This window comes from Falco rusticolus, chromosome 10 (genome assembly GCF_015220075.1).
Source record: "Falco rusticolus isolate bFalRus1 chromosome 10, bFalRus1.pri, whole genome shotgun sequence".
Classification (NCBI taxonomy): Eukaryota; Metazoa; Chordata; class Aves; order Falconiformes; family Falconidae; genus Falco; species Falco rusticolus.
The window spans coordinates 11,526,746-11,548,556 of record NC_051196.1 but is presented as its reverse complement, the minus strand read 5'-3'; the positions used below and the strand labels follow the sequence as shown (position 1 = coordinate 11,548,556).

At 42.0% G+C, this 21,811-nt stretch overlaps 1 protein-coding gene across 3 annotated transcripts in view; it reads left to right on the top strand.

Moving 5' to 3' along the window:
• The window catches only part of KIAA1549L (KIAA1549 like), a 137,275-nt gene that overhangs the window by 55,336 nt on the left and 60,128 nt on the right, over positions 1-21,811 (top strand). For 2 of the 3 annotated variants that reach the window (XR_005106585.1, XM_037403157.1), the window contains exons 1-8: positions 3,256-6,280; positions 7,659-7,771; positions 8,755-8,974; positions 9,994-10,127; positions 12,529-12,691; positions 15,897-15,956; positions 17,539-17,690; positions 19,193-19,364. Coding sequence is in view for 2 of the 3 variants with exons in the window: in XM_037403157.1 (XP_037259054.1) it covers positions 3,271-6,280; positions 7,659-7,771; positions 8,755-8,974; positions 9,994-10,127; positions 12,529-12,691; positions 15,897-15,956; positions 17,539-17,690; positions 19,193-19,364 (4,024 nt within the window). In the remaining variant the exon portion in view is untranslated. Of the gene's footprint in view, positions 1-2,569; positions 2,903-3,255; positions 6,281-7,658; positions 7,772-8,754; positions 8,975-9,993; positions 10,128-12,528; positions 12,692-15,896; positions 15,957-17,538; positions 17,691-19,192; positions 19,365-21,811 lie in introns of those variants that run through there. The other variant, XM_037403159.1, reaches the window with a different exon arrangement.

The following is a 21,811-nucleotide window of genomic DNA, read 5'->3' as shown; positions in this document are numbered from 1 at the left end:
ATCTTATTTACATTGTTTGAGATTTCCTTCTTGTCAAAATGTGGTAACATCAATTCAATGCTTTTTTTCAGGTTTATATTGTCTCTCTGCCTGTAATTATTCTCGTTAAACCAAAGTGTGAAGAAATGCATGAGGAATGGTGCAGACTGTGTGCGGATTGATGTTGACAGACTTTGCTATTTTAGAAAGCAGGAAAACATTGACTTGTTTAATTCCCCTTTAGGACTCATGTCACTAAGTGCTAGAAGAAATCCCATGTGAAGGCTTTGCATTCACTTTTCAGTGTGGGCTTTCAGTTTAGAGGTGAAATGAGACAGTTCGAGGTGTCACAGATCAGGTAACGACACCTTCATCAGCTGAGATGACCTCACAGAAATTTAAATTGCAGGTTGCCTAAGGCCCAACTTTGCAAAGCACATCATCTAGTTCTTAATTTCAAGCATATGTTTGAATCCATTCTAGTTAAGCAAAATACATGTCTCCTTCTTTCCTACCGTCTGTTAAAAAGCTGCCTGTCTGTAACAGGCAAGGGGAAGCCATCAGAAGAGTCTAAATCACAGTGTGCCTCCCAGCATATGGAAACCTAAAAGAACTGGTGGAGCATGTAGAATATCAGAGAAGGGCCACACCAGTCATTTAGTTCTCTGGTCCCCCAGCGACACATCACCAGCCATGGCGCAAACACAACAGTGTTACTTCTGTGCTGCAAACATCTCCTGGTGGGCCAGGTTCCCTGGTGGACCCTGCAGCCTCCTGTCCAGCCTGCTGATCTTCTGGTGCAGCTTCATAAAAGCTGATTGGGCTTCCCCTTAACCTGCTCATCTCTCCTTGCTGTAGGTAGCCCTGTGTGTGCTTACCGTGGCTTTTCTCCACAATGCTAGTGTGCAGGTTAGTCTGTGTTCAGTGGAAGGTCTGGGGACTTTTTTGGTTGCTAGGAGGGAAGTGCTCTGTTCTGTTACCCATCCTGGAGCAGCTCCCCTAAACCAATTTGCTTCTGGATTCTATATTCATTCTTGCATTTCAGTGGAGGAAAGATGTCAATGTCCATTCTTCACCATGGCTTAATAAAGCTCTTGAATGCAGGGGTAAAGAGGAAGATCTGTGGTTTGTTTGCTTGGTTTTTTTTGGGGGGGAATGTGTGTTGTGGTGTTTTGTGGAGTTTTTTTTTGTAGAGTGAAAATGCCACGCTGAGTGTAATTCCAGCACGTTCCTGTTGAATGCACACAGGAGCCTGAAGGAGTAGTCTAATCATTTGCTTTGGCCTGTGCATAAGGACGGTGGGTGGTGTAGCACAAGGGTATCGCAAGAAAGAACCTTAGCTTTAAATAGGTGCAGCGTGACCCATTTTCCTCTCTCGTGCTGTATGATGTTCTGCTGCTGGCTCCTCTTCGCGTGGGCTGATCCCCTCTGGTGCTGTTGGCTCTGTTGACCCTTGGGTTCATTGGTGGCTGGAACTAATGTCCAGCTCATTTTATAACCATGTCTCTCAAGGTCTGCCCCTGCTTAATCTTCCATGCCGTTACCCCAAAGTTACTCGTAAGGATATGGAGGAGTTTTTGACATCCTTTGTGTCTGATCCAGATGCAGCACAGCTGGAGGGAAGGGACTTGCTCCATATTGTACCTCTGCTTATCTATGCAAGGGGACACGACTTGGCATAGTAGCAAGTGCCAGTACTGAGTTTTGATCTATTGTCTTGGGGGCAGGGGAGAAGCAGAGGGTAACACGCCCCCACCCCCCCACCCCCCTTAAATTTTACTCTTGAGTGATTGTTAATCTTTAAATTAGTAAGAATATGAGACTTCCCATGCTACAATTTTAGAATAACTGTAATCATTTTGAGAAAATAAAGCCTAGGAACATTATGGTGTTGAATGTAGAGTAAACTGGTGTTTGAAATGACGTGTTGTACATCTGCACATATCAAAAAAGGAGTTTAATTTCCTAATTTGGTTTGGATCTTGCCCCCCTTTCCTCATGTTCATCCCTGTTTTATTTTCTCCCTTTTATGTCTGTAATTGCATACATTATTAGAACTGGCAAGATGAGCACCTCCAGATGCATCCTACAGGAACCCAGCCAATGCTGACTTTATTCCCATGTCAGACTGCATGCCAAGTCAGTGAAGCTTGGTTGTCAGAATCTATACTCTTCCTGTGCTGCTTCTAAATCCATCTTCTCACATATTATTTTGACATGGGATGACTAATGATAACCTCAAGAATTGTCCCAAGCTGGAGAAGGTGTTTTTTAGTGTGCTGAACTATCCCAGTTAAAAGCAGTATTTTGAAATAGTATGGTCTAGGAAGCTTTCCTTATTCTTGTGTCAGATGAAACAACTTTGGGCATTTATAATCTATCACGTTGTACCTTTCACTGGTTTTTGTGCTTTTTTTTTTTTTTAACTGCCTCTGAATTTTTATGCCCTCTGAGTACAATCACTGATTTTACTAAACATAATGCATTTTGTGTTGTGATTTGTTGCAACAGTAACTCCTCTTCCTTCTGGCGAAGAATATACCTCTTCCTTCTGGGGAAGAATATACTCATTTTATTTATTATTTCACAGGTATCAGGCAACAGCATATCAGCGCTGCTCCTTCTACAGGATCTTTTCCTAATTGGAGATCTATACTATCACCGACACGGCCTTCCACAGAAACTAAGACTTCTTCTGTAGCTGATATTTCTATGGGACAGACTTTGGAGAATGCAAACTTGCTTCAGATGATAAAAACAACACTGACTGGCACACGTACGAGGACTCTGGATCAAGCTCATCTGTCACCCACCCTGTATCAAGGCAGTGGAAACAGTGCATCCCAGGAACCCGCTGAAGTTTCAGCTGAGTCACCTCTGAGGTCATCATCTCAAGATGCAGACGAAACAGCTGCTATATCAGGTTTGCCTCAACTTGGTATGTTTGCCACATTGTCCACTACCCCATCACATCTGAGTACAGCTGTGCCATTTCAGCTAATACCATTAGAAACACCCTCCATTTCAAAAGAAAGCACATCAGGATCAGACATGTTTGCTGCTGTTCCATCACCATCATTCTCCTCATTGGTAATTCAGTCACCTCATACCATTAAATTTTCTAAACCAGCTGTACTACCCATCAAAGTGCCTTTGTCTGCAAATCCTGAAGGTTTCTTCAACACAGATTCAGCCAGCTCGCAGGTTAGTGAAAGCAGAAATAGTCCTCTAAGTATGATCACTGTAGTACATTCCGGTATGGTGAATCACGGAAAGGGTCCCCAGTTGTTTATGGGTACCACACCTTTCAATCTGTTTGGATCAAAAACAGTGCATTTCACAGAAACAGTGGGAAAAGGATCTCCTTCAAAAAGGCCCTCTTCTTTGCCTGTACACTCTGATATTCCTGTGTCAAAAATGTATCAGTCTTCCCTGCCAGTAACTTCCAGAAGCCTGTCATGGTTTCCTAATGACAGTATGTATAATGCATCTTCTACTGGAGTAAAACCAAACAGTCAGCCATTTAAGGCAGTGTTGACTGACAGAAATAGTGATACCACTCCTCTGTCATCATCAGTTTTTCAGGATAAAGCAGGGGTTCCTACATCAGTCTTCCATCCTGTGGGTACTCCACATCTAATAATGCAAATGAGTCATCTGCAGTCTTCCACAGCACTGACTAATTGCGCTACAGGCTCTACCAGTGCACCTTTCATGTCATCAGCTTCTGAGAGCCTGGCTGAGGTCTCCAGCTTGACAGAGAGCACATCTTCCCTTTCATTGGCAAAATCACTTGGTCCAGATGCAAAGCACGCTCGTAGTGCAGCGCTGCCAGTACGAGCACTTAGAAGCAAAACAGATTTTCTCTTTAGAAATACAACACGCTCCTCTTTGACAAGCACAAGGTCTGCCTTGCTAACTGAGACAAATGACTCCCTTACTAGGCCAGCACGCGCAGATGGTCCCAGTGCAGCAGCAGCCGATAAGGATACTGTGCAAATCCCTTTGACTGTTTCCTTGCATCCCTCTGTGGTGGCTCTGAGTCAGACTTCTGCAGGAGACCTGACCGATGGAGCTCATCAGACAAATGGCATGCAGCTGCCAACTGCTTCTGCACGTACTGTCCCAACTTTGGATGGCTTTCCCATTGCAAGAACAGCTCAACAGCCTTTCACAAGAGGGGTGACAGCAAAGATGTCTGTGAACTTTAACGCTAATAGTGTTCTGCGTTATGGATCTCAGCTTTCAAAAGTTTCTCCTGATATCCAAACCAGTAAACTCCCCAAAGAATCAAAGATACCAGGCACTGTTTTGGAAACAGCCAGGACTAGTTCTGATCTAGCTGCAGTGACTGCATATCTTCCACCTGAAGGTGCAGAAAGTCCAGATGTAACTGCAAATGAAGACAGGAATGTGAGGGCACCCACTGTTGTGACTACACATGCACAATATTCACCTCCAAGAGCTTTAAATCATTCTACCTCTAACCAGACATTACATTCTGTTCATAGAAAGCCGCTCACCTCGCTCTTGCCTTCAGTGTGGGGTACGCTGCCATCACTTGTTTCCATGACAACAGTAATGGACAGCCACAGCTCCAGCTTTTCTGGGATTTCAAATGCTGATTCAAAAAGCAAATTAGGTCCTGTCAGCTCTCCTGAAGTCACAACTTTGGCTTCTACATGGACTAATACAGCACTGCTGTCTTCAGCTGGCGTTAGTGTTCCTTCAGTAAAATCTTCAGTCAAAACAGCAATAAGAGAAGTTCCTCCAAGTAATTCTCCATTGGAAACTGAGCACCATGCACCATACTCAGTAGTTTCAAGTCTGCAAAAGAAAGTTAATACAGATAAGCAGCCACCCTTCTCCACTCCTTCAGCAAACTATATATCTGCAAACTCTAGGCAAAACGTTTTGAATCCACCCTTTGATGGAACAGAGTTGAATAGTTTTCTAGAATCTGATGTAGGTGCATTTGCACTGAAAACATCTCCCATTCGGTATTCATCCCTTGCTACCACTTTGGTACTTGACCCCCTGCAAAAAAACCATGGGAGCACATCTGAAAACATGGCTAATGTCTTCGCTGTTGGGGATGTTCACATCAGTATCCGCTATGAAGCACCTCTCCATTTACATGTGCTTTCTGTTAATGATACAGGTGCTTTCCCTAGCTCTCTAGAATCACAAACTGATGCTGGAAAGATTAAGGACTTTGTCATTAAAGTAGGCACACCACCAACACTGGCTTTTCAGCTCGCTGACAACTTGGTTCTTCCGGCCAGCAATGAAAGCAGTGCCATCCACAGCGTACTGCCACCCGAGTCCCCCTCTCCTGCCACCAAGCCTCCTAGCTCAACTTCCCTGCATAGCTTTATTACAGAAGAAGACATCGGTTCTGGCAATTTGCCAGAATTTGCAGATAACCAATTAGAATCCTCGGGTTATTTGGTTATGGCTGATAAAAATCCAGCTACATTTAGTGTGGAGGAGTGGAACGTGAGTGCTACAAGGCATAGTCTAGTTCCCAGTAATATATCTAATAAAGCTACCAAGGGCATCCCATTGCAAACCCCTACCACCAGTGCTCTGCAGTCAGTCATCATAACTGCTGTCCATGCATCACCAACACAACTAACTTCTCCTTTTTTGTCAACAACCAACTTTACCCATTCTGTCATTACAGTGTTATCTGGAGTATCTTCTGGTGCAATACCTACAGTAGGAACTTCAGAAGCAAAACCACTAACAAGAAAATCATCTCCAGCTTCACCAGTGCCAGCTTCTTCCTTCTTTTCTCTAGGCACTGAAAACACACCTTTGCCATCTGTGATGGCTTTAAGCACACTGATACTGACACTAACAAAAAATAACACTGCCACCAAATTGACATCGGACCCAAGCTCAGTAGGGACACACACAGATTTTCCTTTTGCAACAAGAAACGCAACTGCCTCACACGTGGACATGACAGCTATGCTCATCACCCCTAAAAGCACCACGGTCACAGCTTCCATGCTTGCACCCACAGCACATGTACCAAGGCAGATAGAAACACCAGTAACTGACACCCAGAAGTTCCCAAGCTCAGAAATCACCAAAACATCAACCCCCTATCCACTGACAATTACAGCAGCTTTGACATCTATTACAGCGTCAGCGAAAACAACTAGGCTTCCCCCTACTCCCGTGGAAAACACCTCTGCTCCTCCCGACACCACGGCAGCAGCTGCTTTCGCTAACATGACGGCAGCTCCGCCCCTGGATTGCCGGCTCTCCAGGAACCTTATGGTTAAAACAGGTATGTGGGGCCACTGAATTTGCTGACAGGACCTCGCTTGTCTACCTGGGGCAACTGGTGACAAGTGGGAAATACACCGCAGTGTCAGAGAGCATGGGGGCATTAGTGGTTTATCTGGGGACGAGGTGGCTGCGCTTACAAACCATGCAGATAGAAGCGGGGTTGCTAGATAGGGATGGCACTGCCTTTATTTTTAGCTTGGGTTGTACAGTGGATGTGTCAAATGAAGGGGTGAGATCAGGTGCTCTGAAGTTGGGTGGGTGACGGCGGGGATCTAGCAGAACCACCTATGTGGGTGGACATCCCTGTGTGACACGATGGTTTGGTCTCTGCTTTGCAGTAAGGAGGCTGTGCCGCTGGAGGAGATGGTGCAGTAACCTGCCTCGGTCTCTGGCCCCGTTTACATATGAATACTTAATTCTAGCAATAAAGCTTCATTTGAAAATATTGTTTAGTATTAGAGTTGTGCACTTCAGAATGGGAGGATTTTGAGCTCTCGATGTGAACAGTACCACTTCTGTCTCTGTTGTTTCACAGACAGCTTTTCCTTACTGCAGGAGCTCTGAATGGGAGGGGTCTGGAGAGGCTCCTTGCCCTGGCTTCCTGCGGCCACCTTACGGTTGCACAGCCCACCACCAGAAGATGTGTCTCTCTTGGAGATTGCAGCAAAGAACAGCTACAAAAAAAGAGTTTATGACCTTGTGTAGACCTGAATGATACTGGGGACATTGAACTAAGCAGCTTTTGGACCTAATGTATCTTTAGTAGCTGCTGAATATCTACATCAGTAGCATGATGAGTACAACGCCTGTTTCTAAAGATAGAAGTAGCTTATATACAGTATATGATAGAAAGTACTTAAGTGCAACTATAAAACCCTTTCTGCAAATTATAAGAGAAAAAGAAAAGGCTGGTGACAACGTTAATAAAGACACTGTTACAGACACTTCCTAAAAGGAAAATAAATGTAGCAGTGGAGTAACGCATTTCTTTGTTTAGCTCTGGCCGTGAAGGTATGAAGTGCACGTCCTTTACGTAGTCGTGCCTGTGTGGCACCAACTCAGTCCCCTGAGCGGCACTGGTCTGTCTGCAGGCAATTGAGTGGCCTCGTACCTTGCTTGGAAAGACAGCGTGGCAAAGCCTTGTTGTTGCTAAAGAAATTGCATTTGTTAGACTCTGAAACCAACAGGCTATTGCCATGGGATGAACGGGGAACTGGGCCCGCTGCTGAGCCGCTGCAGTTCTTGCTGCCTTTGGAGCTGCTGCAGATTCTAGCTGCTTTATCTCCACCCAGCTAGCCCAATATAAAACAATTAAAACCAGCAAACAGTGGCATGGTAATGTCTCCAGCCAACACATGGCTTTTGTTGTTCCACAGTTCTGTTTCTGAACACCAGGAGGATGCTGATCAGCAATTCCTTCAAGGAGAGCGTGAGAAAAGGACTCAACCAAGTGCTGAGACAAGCTTTCAACCAAAACGTCAGTGCTCAGGTAAGCGTGCTGGGCTCACCTGCGTGATCTCACTGACACAGCTCTCCCACCAAGAGAATCCCAGCGGGCTGCAGCTTCAGGGGTGGTTCTGGATGCAGGAAGCCTCTTGGAGGGGAGCGCCAAGCTTTTCCTATAGAAAGCAGGCACAGGTGGCACCCACTCCGGGGGTCTAAAAATATAAGGACTGCTCCAAAGCTTTTACCACTTTACCTGATAAAATCGAAGAGAGAAATGCAAACTTATTTTTGGTATGTTCCCCGAAACGACTATGACAACAACACTTTCTTCCTCCCCCTGCAGCTCAGGAATGACTCCGGTTCACAGTCAGCCAAGCGCTGCTGAGCTCAGCCTGGATCAACTGCAAGAGCAGGGCTGGTAAAGGGGGTGTCATTACTGTCAGTCCACTCACTGGTTTGAAAACCCAGTACCTGACAAGTGCAATTCCACAGGGACAAAATTCCTGAGCAGGGAGAAAACACATTTTATTGAAAATAAACGAGGGTGAAGTGTTCATCACTTTGCAGCTGAATTGCATGAACCTCTGCATAGCTGCGTGTAAGAACAGACTGAGGTGGGTTGCTGGAGCACTCTGCTCTGCAATGCAGGTTCCCGGACACTTAGGCAGGAGTTTGTGCTGAGTCCAAGGCTGTTATGAGTTTACTCCTAAGTTAGTATATTCATAAGTAAAATGTCCCAGTATCTATACATGAATGAAGCCCCAGCCTAAATTAGGGGTGTGTGAGCTGTCGTAGCAAGACTGCAACGTTTCAGTTTGGAGCACGCGCTGCATGGATCGGGTCCAAAGCTCTGAGCAATTCTGCTAATACCATGTGTCTGGTCTGACACTAACTGTTCCTGTAAGGTTTATAGGAAATTACAGCATAAAAAACCCTGCAAGAGGGGCATGTTCAGGATGAGAAGTCCTATCAAATAGTGGTTGAACTGTAGGGGAAAAAAAAAAATCATGTCCTTTTGTGTTTTAGGTCGAAGTCCTGGAGCAATCAAGTAACTTAACAGTTGGTTACTACGTTACACGGGGGAGACTGGTTTTTATGCCCACTGCTGTGATTGAAAGGCTTCTTGCATATGGCATTAGCAACGCCACAGCAGACATAAAGCAGCACGTACCACATCTCCAGTCCGTGGTAGCCCTGGCCTTGCCATGGAAGCCCCTTCCTGCATACCACTTCCAGCTGAAAACAGGTGAGCGAGGTCCTGCCCGTGCCCAGGGTTGTGTGTTAACAGTTCAGTGCACAGGGATGATTCTCCTCCTCCCTCTTGCCATCCTGCCTCCCATGTTGATGCTCCCGGCACAGGCAGGACAGATGCTGTGTTGTGCATCTCTGCCCTTTGTGATGCTCTGCTGTCACCTCTGCTGCCCTGTTGTGAAATGAAGTGGCGTTGCGTTAGGGATGTCACGGCAGTATGCTTGACTAAGAATTGGTGGTCTGTTGAATAGACTTTAATGGACAGGTTGTGCAGTAACACGTGTGTCTCTTTTGAGAACAGTCAGATGAGAAACATGACTATATGATATAAATATATATCTATCTACACACACAGATTTTTCTGTCTGAACCCATTGGATTTGACCAGGGTCCCAGCTGTCTGACCCAGGCTCACTGTTTAACCCTTCTGTACTGTAGCAAGCATCAGGGCAGAGCAGGTGCAGTGCAGCAGAACAGTGTAAAGTACAAAAGGGCAGAGTGTGCTGTAAAACAACATATCCGATTGTAAAAAGATTTCTTATGTGCGTGTTTACATGTTTATATACACATACTTAGTGCAATTACCTAGTTAAGTACATTTTTTCCTAGCTCAAACAGAATGAGAATCAATATTATGATTGATTATGTCTTGCAAGAACAAATGACCTGCAAGATTTAAGAGTATAACCTGTGTTTTGGAATGATTTCACTCACTGTCTGGCTCTAAGTAAGTATAGGTACATTGAACTGGTCTTACCATCTTATATGTCACTGTTGAAACAATCTCCATTTGTTTGTGAAGGCTACCAGCTCTAATAACGCAATGTAATTCTTACATTTTTGTCTTAATTAAGGCTAGTTTAGCACAGTGCTTGAATGACATAAACCGATCCTATGTGACGTTATCGTCACCTGCTTAATTTGTGACTTGATTGTTTTGCTGTCAGGTATTACAGGAGTTATGCCACCAAGAATATTTTGCCCACATACAAATAGATTTTATTCCTTTTCCAGAGCTGCAGTTTGTGGGTCAAACAGACAATATACAGTCATGCAAATTTGTTCAGACCATGGAGCAGCGGTTACAGAGAGCATTTCAGGATGCTGAAAGAAAGGTCTTAAACACCAGCAACAACTTAACAGTTCAGGTACCATGTTGTGTGGTCTGGCACTGCCTGTTGCCAAACTCTCTGTGTTATTTTTTCGCTATGTGTGTGCTTGTATTTAAACATAAGGCCTTTGATAGCCACTATGGGAGTGAGTTTATGCTTTCATTTGAAAGATTGTTTTATGTATTGCAGGAAAACTTATAAATGCATGAATTACAGAAGACGGTTACTGTTATTTTCATGAATTTGAGTTTTACTGTTTGCAGCTAAATGATTTAAGTGAAGTTCAGATAAAAATAAATATGTAAAAATATGAATCTGGAAGAATATTTTATTATTGTGACACATTAGTTGTTTTCAGTGAGGCTATTCAGGTATAAAGGTAGTGACATACGTAGCTGTTTTATAAGATCTGAATTAATGGAATGTATTTCTTTTCTTTTTTTTCCCTGTGCATTCCAGTTCCATACTCGCAGACCCAAATTCACCGTTAAGGGCTTGGTTTTTGCAGACCTTTATGCGTAATAGTGGGCCAACACCCTTATGCTCTGTGCCATCCTTCAGGGATAAAGAAATTATCCTTTGGGTGATATGATATGTGTTCAACTTAAGATAAAAATCTGTATATGGACTCGTGCTCTTTGGAATAGTTTGTATGTAGGTTACTAGAAGGAAAAAATTGGTTATCAGAGCTCTGCTTAGTTACTTTGGTACTGTTTCTTGTGAGCTTGTGTTCAAACTAGAGGAGCTCAGAAAGGGAGAGAAGTACATGGCAAGAGATGGCCAACCGCAGCAGGTAAAGCGATTATCAAGCTTTTCAATAGCTGGACCCACGATGCTGAGGGGAACTTCATGGTGGCTAATTCACTCATGGCAGAAGTGGCAGATCTCACAAAGCACCTAGGAGATTTTTGTAAAGAACCCTAAAAGAAGGTAGTTTTTGTGGGTATTGCCAACCTAGGAAGTGATAGGAGACAAGACAGAAACTGGGAAGTAAGAGGCTCAAGGGTGCGATCTTCATGATAAATTTTTCTGAAATTATTCCAGTACTGTGCAAGAGACTAAGTGAGACAGAAGACACTATGACGGTTTTAGAGTAATTCCAAACTGAGGAACAGGTCTGGAGCAGATGGAGCTGATTCGGCAAAGGTGTTGCTGCACTGCAGCATTAGAGGGAAGGGCAGCGAGATGGATGAAAGGCATGAAACAGCTTCCATGCAAGAAGAAATGGAATCGACCATGGTTCTCCAACCATGAGTGGTGTAGTGAATCAGGAGTGATCATTTGGATTTTCCTATAACAGAACTACTCAGGTTTAAATAAAAAGGAGAATCCTTTCAGAGAGTGGGTAATAAAAACTTGAAGGTGTCTGGATGTAACTGGAGCAAAAGTATGGAAGTTACAAAAATCAATTGGCCAGACACATAGAATAAAAAGTCATGGACCCTTTTTAAACCCAAGCATAAAATTTATTACTTGGGCCATAGCTGTGGGCTAACCTTACAATGCAGGGGAGAGTTTCCTCCTCTTGCCCTGTGCTCACTCTCCAGCCACCTGCTCCTGGCTATTTGTAAGTGGATGTCGGCTAGGCAGACCTTTGTCGGACCTTGAACTCTTCTTCTGATGCTTTTATTATACCATGTTACATGTTTTTATGTAGTGATCCAAATCATAAAAATGGGGTATTTAAATAACATTAATGAACGCTGAATGCTATTGGCCCTATCTACAGTATCAGCAGTGAAAAAAATAACCCTCTTGTCCCAGGACATGAGTCTTCTGTGAAAACATGGGTTTTTTCTGTTCCTGCCCTGCCTTTGCCCCTCTGCTTCCTGCATGAAACTAGTGTTTGAGCATCTGATCCAGTACTTACTAAACAGAATTGGTCTTTAAATGCGTCATTGGATTTGGGCTCAGGGAGAGACTGGCATAGAGCTGAAATGGGGAGGAGAGCAGAAAACTGTAAGATGCTAGGAATGGAAGAGACATGATATCCCTTTATTTCATATGGAAATGGTGTAGGTTTAGATAACTGCGCTAGGAAGGCAGCAAAGAGAGCAAGACATACAGGCCTAATTCCTCTGCCTCAAACACTGAACGTTTTTTCTGATAAGCATCCTCTCCCTCATCTTGCATTTCTGGATAAAAACAGGGAGATGCATTTCCAGCCCGGACTGCACTTTTCCTGCCTGCTGCTGTCCTCCAGTAACTCTGCATGTGCGAAAGTAGGAATTAAAGTATCACGCAAGTAGTTTTACACAATCCTGTTGAGCGAGCTGGATCTAACCCATTGTTCAAGTTAACATTTCCTGGTTTGTCTGCACTGATTTGGTTGGGTTTTTTTTTTTCTGTTTGTTTGTTTTTGTTTGTTTTTTGTTGGGTTTTTTTTTTTAACTGAGCTGAAACATAACTACACATTATTTCTTTGCTTTTGTTTCAGATTTTGAACACCTCCAATGTCTCCCAAGCTGTCACTCTGTTTTACGTAGTGAACAATCAAAGCACAACTCTCAATGGCACTATTTCCAGCAACCTTCTTAATCAGCTGTCAGCTGAGCTGGTGGGTTTCTATCTAACCTACCCTCCCCTCACCATTGCAGAATGTAAGTACGTGCTTCCCAGCGCCTTAAGATTAGTCAGTGCCAGGCTTTTGCTTTGCAAGCACCGTAAGCTTTGTCATCAAGCTCACAGGTTGTAGGTGGTTTTGCTGACTACTTTTTAAACTATTGTTCTGTTAATAAATAAAAAAAAAAAGACGGGGATTAGTTATGGCGGGTGTTCTGGGTTCAGGGTTTGCTTTGGCTGCTAGAAACTGTGGCAGATGATTAAGAAAACCACATATATGCTGTCATCAACAATAATAATAATAATAAAGCCTGTGCCAGGTTCCAAACAAAAAAATATATTACAGTTTTATATAAAACAAAACATGGAATGTCCCTGGTTCTCCATTTCAGAAAAACTTAGCACAGCATATGACGTTCATCTTCATCAGAGCCCCGTACTTCAGTGGGAGACTCGGCCCCTGGGGCTTGCTGCAGGGGCAGGGCTGGGTAGCACGCTTTGAGGCTGTGCTTAGGTAATGCGTGAGCTCTGTCTACGCTTCTCCGTTTAGAAAGCTGTTGGTGTATTTGATGAACTTCATCCTTAGTTTAAAATGTGGTCTAAGCACTTAAGTATCAATAATTTCCTTGCATTTCAATTGCTTTGAAGAGTCAGAGGTGCAGAGAGCTAGAGGAAGCTGTGTGTGTGGGCAGCCTGTGTGGCCAGTGTGCTCTCTGACTCTGCATGCTGATTTCTCTGAAACAAATAAAGGGACAGGATATTTGATTATGGGGGTTTCTGTTTAATCTGCTTGTTAAACTGTGTGTGAAATGAAGCTCGCTGTAGAGGTGGGGTATCCGTTTGCTGGGGGAGATCATGCCTGCTGGAAGCGAGAGGAGTCAGGGACGTGCTGGGCACATCAGTTCATAGTAAGGGACTCTGGTTAAGGGAGGGCAGGTTTCAGCTGATCTCACTGTGTGTGAATCTTCATGAGACGCTTGTTAACTTTGAAATACTGTGCTCAAATACCAGTAAAGGTGTGGTTAAGTCTCTGCTAGCTATTAAACTCACTGATAAGGCTAAACCAGTGATGGAGTAGTTTGTAATTTTTCGTTTTACAAGTATTGAAATAATTGGGCACTTAAGGGTAGAACCAAATATGTCTTTATGGTCAGAACACTGAGCTGAGTGGGTTCATAGCTTGAGGTAAAATTACTAAGGAGCTTGTTCATTTTCTGATTCTAAGAAAAAGCAGAACCAGGCTGCTGGAAAGCGAACGCTCAGAAAAACGGAAGTTACCTTTTTTTGTCAGTCCATTTTATTTGCAAACAGCCCAACAGCAGAGTAATTATTTTGTGCAATTCTTCATCAGTTACTTGTACAATGAGCTGTCTGGGGGGTAAGTGGTCATTCTCCAGCATGAGGCAGCTGGGAGTCTCAGCTAACTGGTGATTGTGCAATTCCGTGAAAAGGGAGGGGTGTATATTGTTCTTGAGGCGCTACCTACCTAAACTGGATGTTTGCAAATGAGTAGAAGAAACTGCCTGATGGTGGGTTCTTGCACTGCTGAGTGGGCTTCTGAATGGGACTTTGCATTGCAGGGTAAGAGACACATTTCAGGGTAGTCTTGCATTTCCATTGAGTCTTTCCAGAGGTAAGGAAAGGTGGAGGGAAGCTGTTGCCAAAGGGTGTGCTTGGGGACCTAGAAAGGGGTGTACACCATTCATCATCAGACGGGCTCGCTCCTTCTTGTGGCTAGCAGGTGAGCCTGTCTGAAGAGCGCCCTGTGTGCAGGACTTGTCTTCATGGGGCATCCAGGAGCGCAAGGAGAAAGCCCGAGGAAGTTTTGATGATGACTCTGTTCAGCTCCAGTGTTTGGCCTCCCAAATAGGCCTGTTGCATAGGGAAAGGATTATGGTGCTTCTCACAAAGACAATACAGGCATATGCTTGGTAGTTAGGAGCCGTGAAAACCGTTTTGTCACACAGCACGAGTCTTGTGCGGTGTCGCAGTTCTCTGCTGATCCCTGCACATGATGAACTGACCCAATAAAGTCTTTAGCCAGTGCTCCTTTAACAGCTAATGGCTTATATTTCATTTTGGAGTTCTTGGATTTATTCTCAGTGCAGCAGGTATACTGCAAACTCATGAACGTAATGTGCCCGTTGTGTTTATGGCTTTAGACTGATAGCATGTCTTGTGAAAATACTTACTTTGAAGAGTGTTTGATGCTTATTCATGTGGCAGTGTAGTTGTTTCAGTTTATCAAACCAATATTGAGGCTTTTCTCAAAGCGTGTTATTTCCCAGTAGACTCCAGCGGCTTCTCCAGAGCCTTTGCAGTCTGCCGTGGAAATGCACAGCTTGGGATGTGCTGTGAAATCCCTCCTCAAAAGCAGTTCCTGTGCGTCATCAGATCCTTTACAGTGTTTACTATTTCAAGCCACTTTGGAGTTTAAAAATCAAAGTAATTTGATAGCCGTGTATCAACGTGCAAAGCACGGATATTTTCTGAATTAAGTTCCAAGGATGAATGCTTTCCACATTGCATAAATCCATTGAAAAAAATGCTGAGCTGTATAATGAATTAGCAGCATATTGCACTTTACAGCCTAATGCACTTTTGGAGATGGAAGAGCTAAGAAAAGGCATGAAAACGGCAAACATCAGTTTCTCACAGATGTAAACACATATGGTAGCAATACCTTCAATGGTGCAGAGTGAGAGGGCGAGAGTACCGCACGCTAAGGTGTGTTCACAGTTTCGTTAGTCTGGCTTGTAATTCATGTGGCACTGCACTCTGGTGGAATCTGATCCTGGTTTATTTTAATATCATTTTACGTTAAAATTGTGGTCTGAGTTAAGTAAGGGTTAAATCACAGAATCATCATAGAACTCATCTTGTTTTTCCCAGGGGATTATACACAGGGAGAAAGCAGCAGAAATGTATATAACATCGACACCTGCATATTACCTATCATTTTTTAGTAATGGGCAATCCTAGGGTTTGCCCCAGACAATGTGCCAGCCAATATTCTGGCAACAGAAGATGTATGTCCTACTTTGTGCAGCAATGCTCATACTGTTTACACTTGATGTTCTTTTTCAGACAGAAGAGAGACTGTAACCCTGAAAATTATGCTTCTAGATCTCCTCCTGGGCATAGTTAAATTTTATTTATCACTGTCTGGTTAATCAGTTTTGCAACATATAATGTGTAGGATGTTGGAATATTGTGACATAATTTCAACTTTTATTTTTAAAGCTTTGGAGTATCCAAACCTTGATGTCTCAGAGTCAACTAGAGACTACTGGGTGATAACAGGTACTTTTTAATCTCCTTCCCTCCTCCATGCACTTCAGACAATAATTTTTAGTGTTTGTTTATATAAACACATTGGTGCAGTAATTTTGCACAATAATAAGCAAATGCCCACTGAACCTTCCTGCATTCAACTGGGCAAATGTATTTACAATTACTCTTGGGCATAACTGATTTGTCATCTTGAACAGAGATGTCTCCTGCATCTAACACCCACCTCAGAATTTATGACACTTAGGTTTAAGCACTTCCGAGAGCAGCATTATATTCTCAGAGTTGTAAAACACAAATAGGCATGCTTTTTTTTTTTTTTTTTTTGTAATTATTATTCCCTCTCTGGGACTTGGATTTAAATCTGAAATCAAAGGAGGTTTGTAGACATAACCCAGGAAGAAGGGTGATCTGTTACACCCAGGGAGTTTGCCAACTGTCTGGGTCCAGGAGTTTTTGCACCTTTCACCTGAGTCATTAAGCACATAACTCTCTCTTCGTAGAGAAGAAGGTGCAAAGAATGCTATTAGACTTAAAAATACTTGTTTTACCAAAGTCATTTCACTGGCCTCAAACTCTCATTCACAATCATTTTGACTTTACAAGTGATAACTGGGCAAGAAAGAGACCCTTTCCACCCCGACACCTTTAAGTGAGGAGATGCCAAAGCCTTTCTGTGTGTTGTGTCTGTGCCTGGAATTGTTTAATGCTCGGGAGAGCAAGAGAAAAGGAGCCTGGCATGAAACAGGTTGAATTCTACACTCTGCTTCCAAAAGCTGGTGTGATTTGGAGCCTGTTATATCTGTTCATAATTTTGAGATGATAAAAACAAGTTTATGTGGAGATTATGATCCTCTGAAGGGAGTGTTACAGCTCTTCCCATTTGGATCTCGTGAACTTGATGCTCCATTTCGTGCCCTTGCACACTTACTGCAGTGGAGTAGTATGGATATTGCAATGGAAACAGTTTTCAAAAATATCATGGTCGTCCCAAAAGATTTTTTGAAATAACATTGAAAAATCATGCATATGTATGAATTAAATTAGCATGTTATATCACTTTTTTAACTTTATGTAAATTCAGCATCTCTTTAATTTTAAATTCATTTATACTTAGGAAATATTTATTCAGTTTTCAGTGCTTTCAAAGATACGATATTTTTTTTAAAAATGAGTTGTACAAAATCCTAAGTTCAGGTTTCAAAACTGCTGGATGAAAACCCGTGGTTTAGTTAACAGGAGTATCGGACGACAAGCATGACAGGCAGCTCTCAAATGGATTTTAATGTACTACTTTTTACATTGAACATCATAGATTAGGTGCTTCCCAGAGCCATTCTGGTAAACTGAAGGCCCAAAAATTTTTGGGGGATTTTGTTCTCTGAAATGTCATAAACATTGAGAACAGTCCAGGGGCTGGAACAGAAGCACATTATATCCCCATAGGGAAATTACTTAGGGGGTGTAACAGTGTCCAGCTATTTTTTGTCTAAGCGAGTTATGACATCCCTGTCCCAAACTGTCCTGCAGACCATATGTTACTTTATTTGTCCGCGTAAGATATACTGATGTGTGATTTTCTCCATTCCCACAGTTATTCAAGGGGTCGATATTGCATTACTGGGATTGAACAACCAGAGCTTTGCAAGATTAATGGAGCAGCGTCTGGCCCCGCTGTTTATGATGTCCCATCAGCAAGGAAGGCGATTCAAACGTGCCACTACTGTGGGCAGCTACACTGTGCAGGTGGTCAATGCAACATTGGTTGTACCTAGATGTGTGTTGAAAAACGGGTTTTGTTTGCATGTCTCCATGTGATTTTTGTATTAAGAAAAGAAAGCTGAAACTGGGTTGAGATTTCCTCTCTTTCCATGAATTTCAAAGCAGTGAGTGCAAAACGCATGGCATTACTAATGGGTTTCTTTTGCTGCAGTCAGACGTGTTTGCACGCCTCTCATCTTCTAGAAATTGTCATTAGTTAATCGGTGTTAATAAATATTTTCTCTTTGGTTGCTGTGAGGATTGGTACAAAGTACGTATTTTAGCATAAAGTCTTGTATTCAGCATAACGAAGAGTTCTGGGGGTTTGTTCATTTAAAAAAAAAATTATGTCCTATGTCTCCCTGACCTCGGTAACTTGATAAATCTAGAACTTCTTTATTCTTTTTTTTGTTTGTTTTTGAGAAAAGAAAAAAGAAGTATGAAGCAGTCTTTGTACGGGGTTAGTCATCAAATCATGTGGCCACAGATTACATTATGAATAGCAGATTTCTTCTAGAGAAGAAGGAATTTCAGAGTAATTTATTAATCATCTCTCTTATTTAGCAACATTTCCCATTCAGTATTTTGAAATAATCATATTTTGTTTTCTCACTAATTTATCCAATTGGTGCTAGTTGTGGGAGATTCAAAGAGGATCTGTCTTCAAAAATTGCATGACAAGATTGGTTTTTTAATTACATGATATTTTTCAAGAACTGCTTGTTGAAAGAGATAAAAAGAAATTACTGCTTTTCTCATTTGCCCACAATTCTGTGTGTTCTCCCACTGAAAGAATGTAAAAGGAGAAACCCGTTTTTATTTGCCAAAAGTCTGAACCTTTGTGAAACTTTCCATGGAAGCATGACATATTTTAGTCCACAGCACAGTGAAGAGGAATCACAAAACTCCTTTTCCCTCATCATTAGAGGTGTTTCACGGTTCCTCTAATCTCAGCAAAGACAGAGGTACAGTGTAAAAATTCTGCTGGTGTTCTGCAGAATAAAATGGTGAAAGCATGGTTCTCTACTGTCAGGCTGGAATAAAAGGCAATGCGTATAAAAGTAAAATGTGAGTGGCTTTGTCAACTGCAATATGCAGTAAAGTATCTTTTTCAATGTTAGTACAGATTTTAGGAATTCCTTCTTTACAGAGGACTGTAATGTCCAAACATTTGTCCTTTCCTCCTTTTTACTGTGTGCTTTTCTCTAACATAGGGTTTTACCTTGGGATTAGGTTTAAACTTTTTGAAGGCAGCAGTCAGTCCTCGCTAATCTTAATAGCCTGGGTTATCAAGGGGAGAAGCTCTAATCCTGTGAGAATATTTGCATGGAGTTTATGCTTATACTGGGTATTGAAGGAGTTCCCTTGCGTGCGTTGCCTTCAAGTAGCTTCGGGCAGATTTTGCAGTGGAACGATATGAACACAGTTTATTTCTTTCTCTCATTTTCTTTTTTTTTTTTCCTTTTTCTTCTTTTTCCCACTGAAAGATGGTAAAAATCCAACGTATCCCAGGACCCAAGGAGCCAGCTGAACTGACATACTATACTTTATACAACGGGAAACCTTTGCTGGGCACTGCAGCTGCCAAAATTTTGAGTACTGTTGACTCCCAGCGGATGGCCTTGACACTGGGTTATGTTATTCAAGTTCAAGCTGATCGTAAGAGTTCCTTTAAAAATTCTGAGGGTTCAGTCTTTTATTTCTTCTTCTTTTTTTGTTTTTTCTTTTGTTTCTAAAAACACCAGTGTAGGTGTGGGGAGCTTCCGTTGATCACACGGGAAATGTCAGGTGCATCTTCCTGAGCAGCTGCTGAGGTTGGGCTGCTCTTTTGCCTGTGGGGTACAGGCTAAGCCTTCATCGTGGTAAATCAAAGCTGTATGCCTATTTATTTAGCCAGTCACTGGTAGATCTAATGTACAACTAATTTACACACATACGGTTCTATGAACTGAACAACTTTATGGAACTGTAAAGTCAGAGTTAATTCTGATGCTAATGAAAGCATGACGTCACAAACTAATGGCTACCACAGCTAAACTGCTAATAAATAACTTAGCCCAAAGGAAAATGTGGAGGGCTATCAAGATGTCCCTTATTTTCGACTGGTTCATAATAATGCAGATTATTTCTATCCCAAAAGGATTATTTTTTTAAAATAATCATTTTAACTAAGAAATTTGTAAAGCGCACCACATGTTTGTTAAAGATGATGTTTAGACCCAAATCAGAAAAGTGGAGGTGAACAGAACTATTTGTGTGCATGGACATTTTTCAGATTCAAGATATGATAGTATCATTCAGAATAATGTGGCCAAAAAAGTAATCTGTCCTTGAAAAGTAAAGCGTTTTCAAATTTCTCTTTTAAGACTTGCATCAGTGCCTGAGTGATTGTGGCCACAGGTGTTTTCTTTAAAAAAAATAATAAAAAAAATATTCCTGCATAGTTGACCCACAGTCGTGAATAAACCTGTGGTACAGCTTGGAGGGTTTTTTTGTGCAATAACAGCTTAATGTATGAATCTATACCTTTAGCTAATTGAATTGCTCCTGTTGCTCTAGGTATTTATCCAAATGGAATTAAAATTATATAATGGACTTCTTTACTGGATCTCCTTACTGGCTAAACAGGATATAAAACGGGACCCCCGGTGCCATTATTTCTGCCTGAAAGAGCAGTGCTATTGAAATAACTGCACGTAATTGTGATAGGAAAAGAAGGGACCACTGTATAACTAATTGACATATCATCCATAAACATATGATTGAGTTAAAATATTAAAGTATGATATAATTTCCAGAGAATGCACTATATACTGTACCCGATCCTTGATTTGATCATGGTCTGTTACTGACTTTAATTGGACTGAACCTGGGGACCTCCATTCCTGCTCCATAAGGTCTAACATTTACATTCTAAATGGCTTTGTTTTCCATGACAACACTTACTTAAAGTAATTTTTGCTAAAGCAGCTATAGATAATACATAGCACTTTCCTAGCTCTTTGTGCAGTTGTGTGATTTGTACGGGTATTTAGGTAACTGTGACATCTGCTGCTCATGTTCTAACTTTGTACTTTCATGGTCCCATAAGGCAGCCTTGTTCATCTGTAGATTTTCATACAAGTTTAATATGCACGGAGTACTGTAAGAAGAGAATATACAGAAATTGAAATTATGACCCTGGGTAACAGAGATTCTGAAGCTAAGTATTTGAAATGTAGGAGGTAGTGCTATCTTTATACCTTATTATGGAAAAAATAAATTCTTTTCATTTTGGACATGGTATTTGTAGGCTGTCTTTGTATTCCCAAAGAAAATACTTTGTGTGCACTTCATTTTTACTCATTATTTCTGTTACAGCAGAGTGAAAAATTCCGTACCAAAATGCAGTAAGAAAAGACATCTACCCTCAGGAGCTCATAGTCTGGTTAGACAAGACAGATGAATAACAACAAAAAATATGGATGTTCCTGTTTTATAAATGAGGGACAGAGTTATAGCAGAATGAAAGGCTTGCTTCAGAATCTGCTGAAGTCTTACTGAGCTGAATGAACTGTGGATTGACTTACTCAAGGTCACACTGGAAGCTGGTAGCTGAATTAAAGCTGTAAGCCAGGATTCATAAATGCCTGTCCTATTAGCCATAAGGTCATAGCTGCCTCTGCATTCCCTAAAAAGTAGAAGTACCATTTTTCAACAACTGTTTGCTGCTCCCACAACAGCAGTCTTGTAATTAAAATTACGGTTATCTGATAAAATTCAGATTCAGTTTCCTTCCCCACAGCCCTTTCATACCCCAACTATATGTCAAAGTCAATAATTTGGAATTGTGCAATTTATTGTCCATTGAAAAGTGAACCTTGAAAGGCTTCAACCTGGCGTTTTGGACAGACTTTAAGCGTGTGGCTACTGTTACACTGTGTGCAAGATGTGTACCCAGCAGTGCTATTCCTACATCACCCAACAAACTACAATGGCTTTGCAAAAAGTTGTAGATCTACAAAAAACTAGGCTGGAGCTTCTGACAGGCTTTCAGCTGGCTTTTGTAACTGCTGCTAAACAAGACGGTATGCGTTTGAAGTCTGATCCTGAAAGATGCTGAGTGC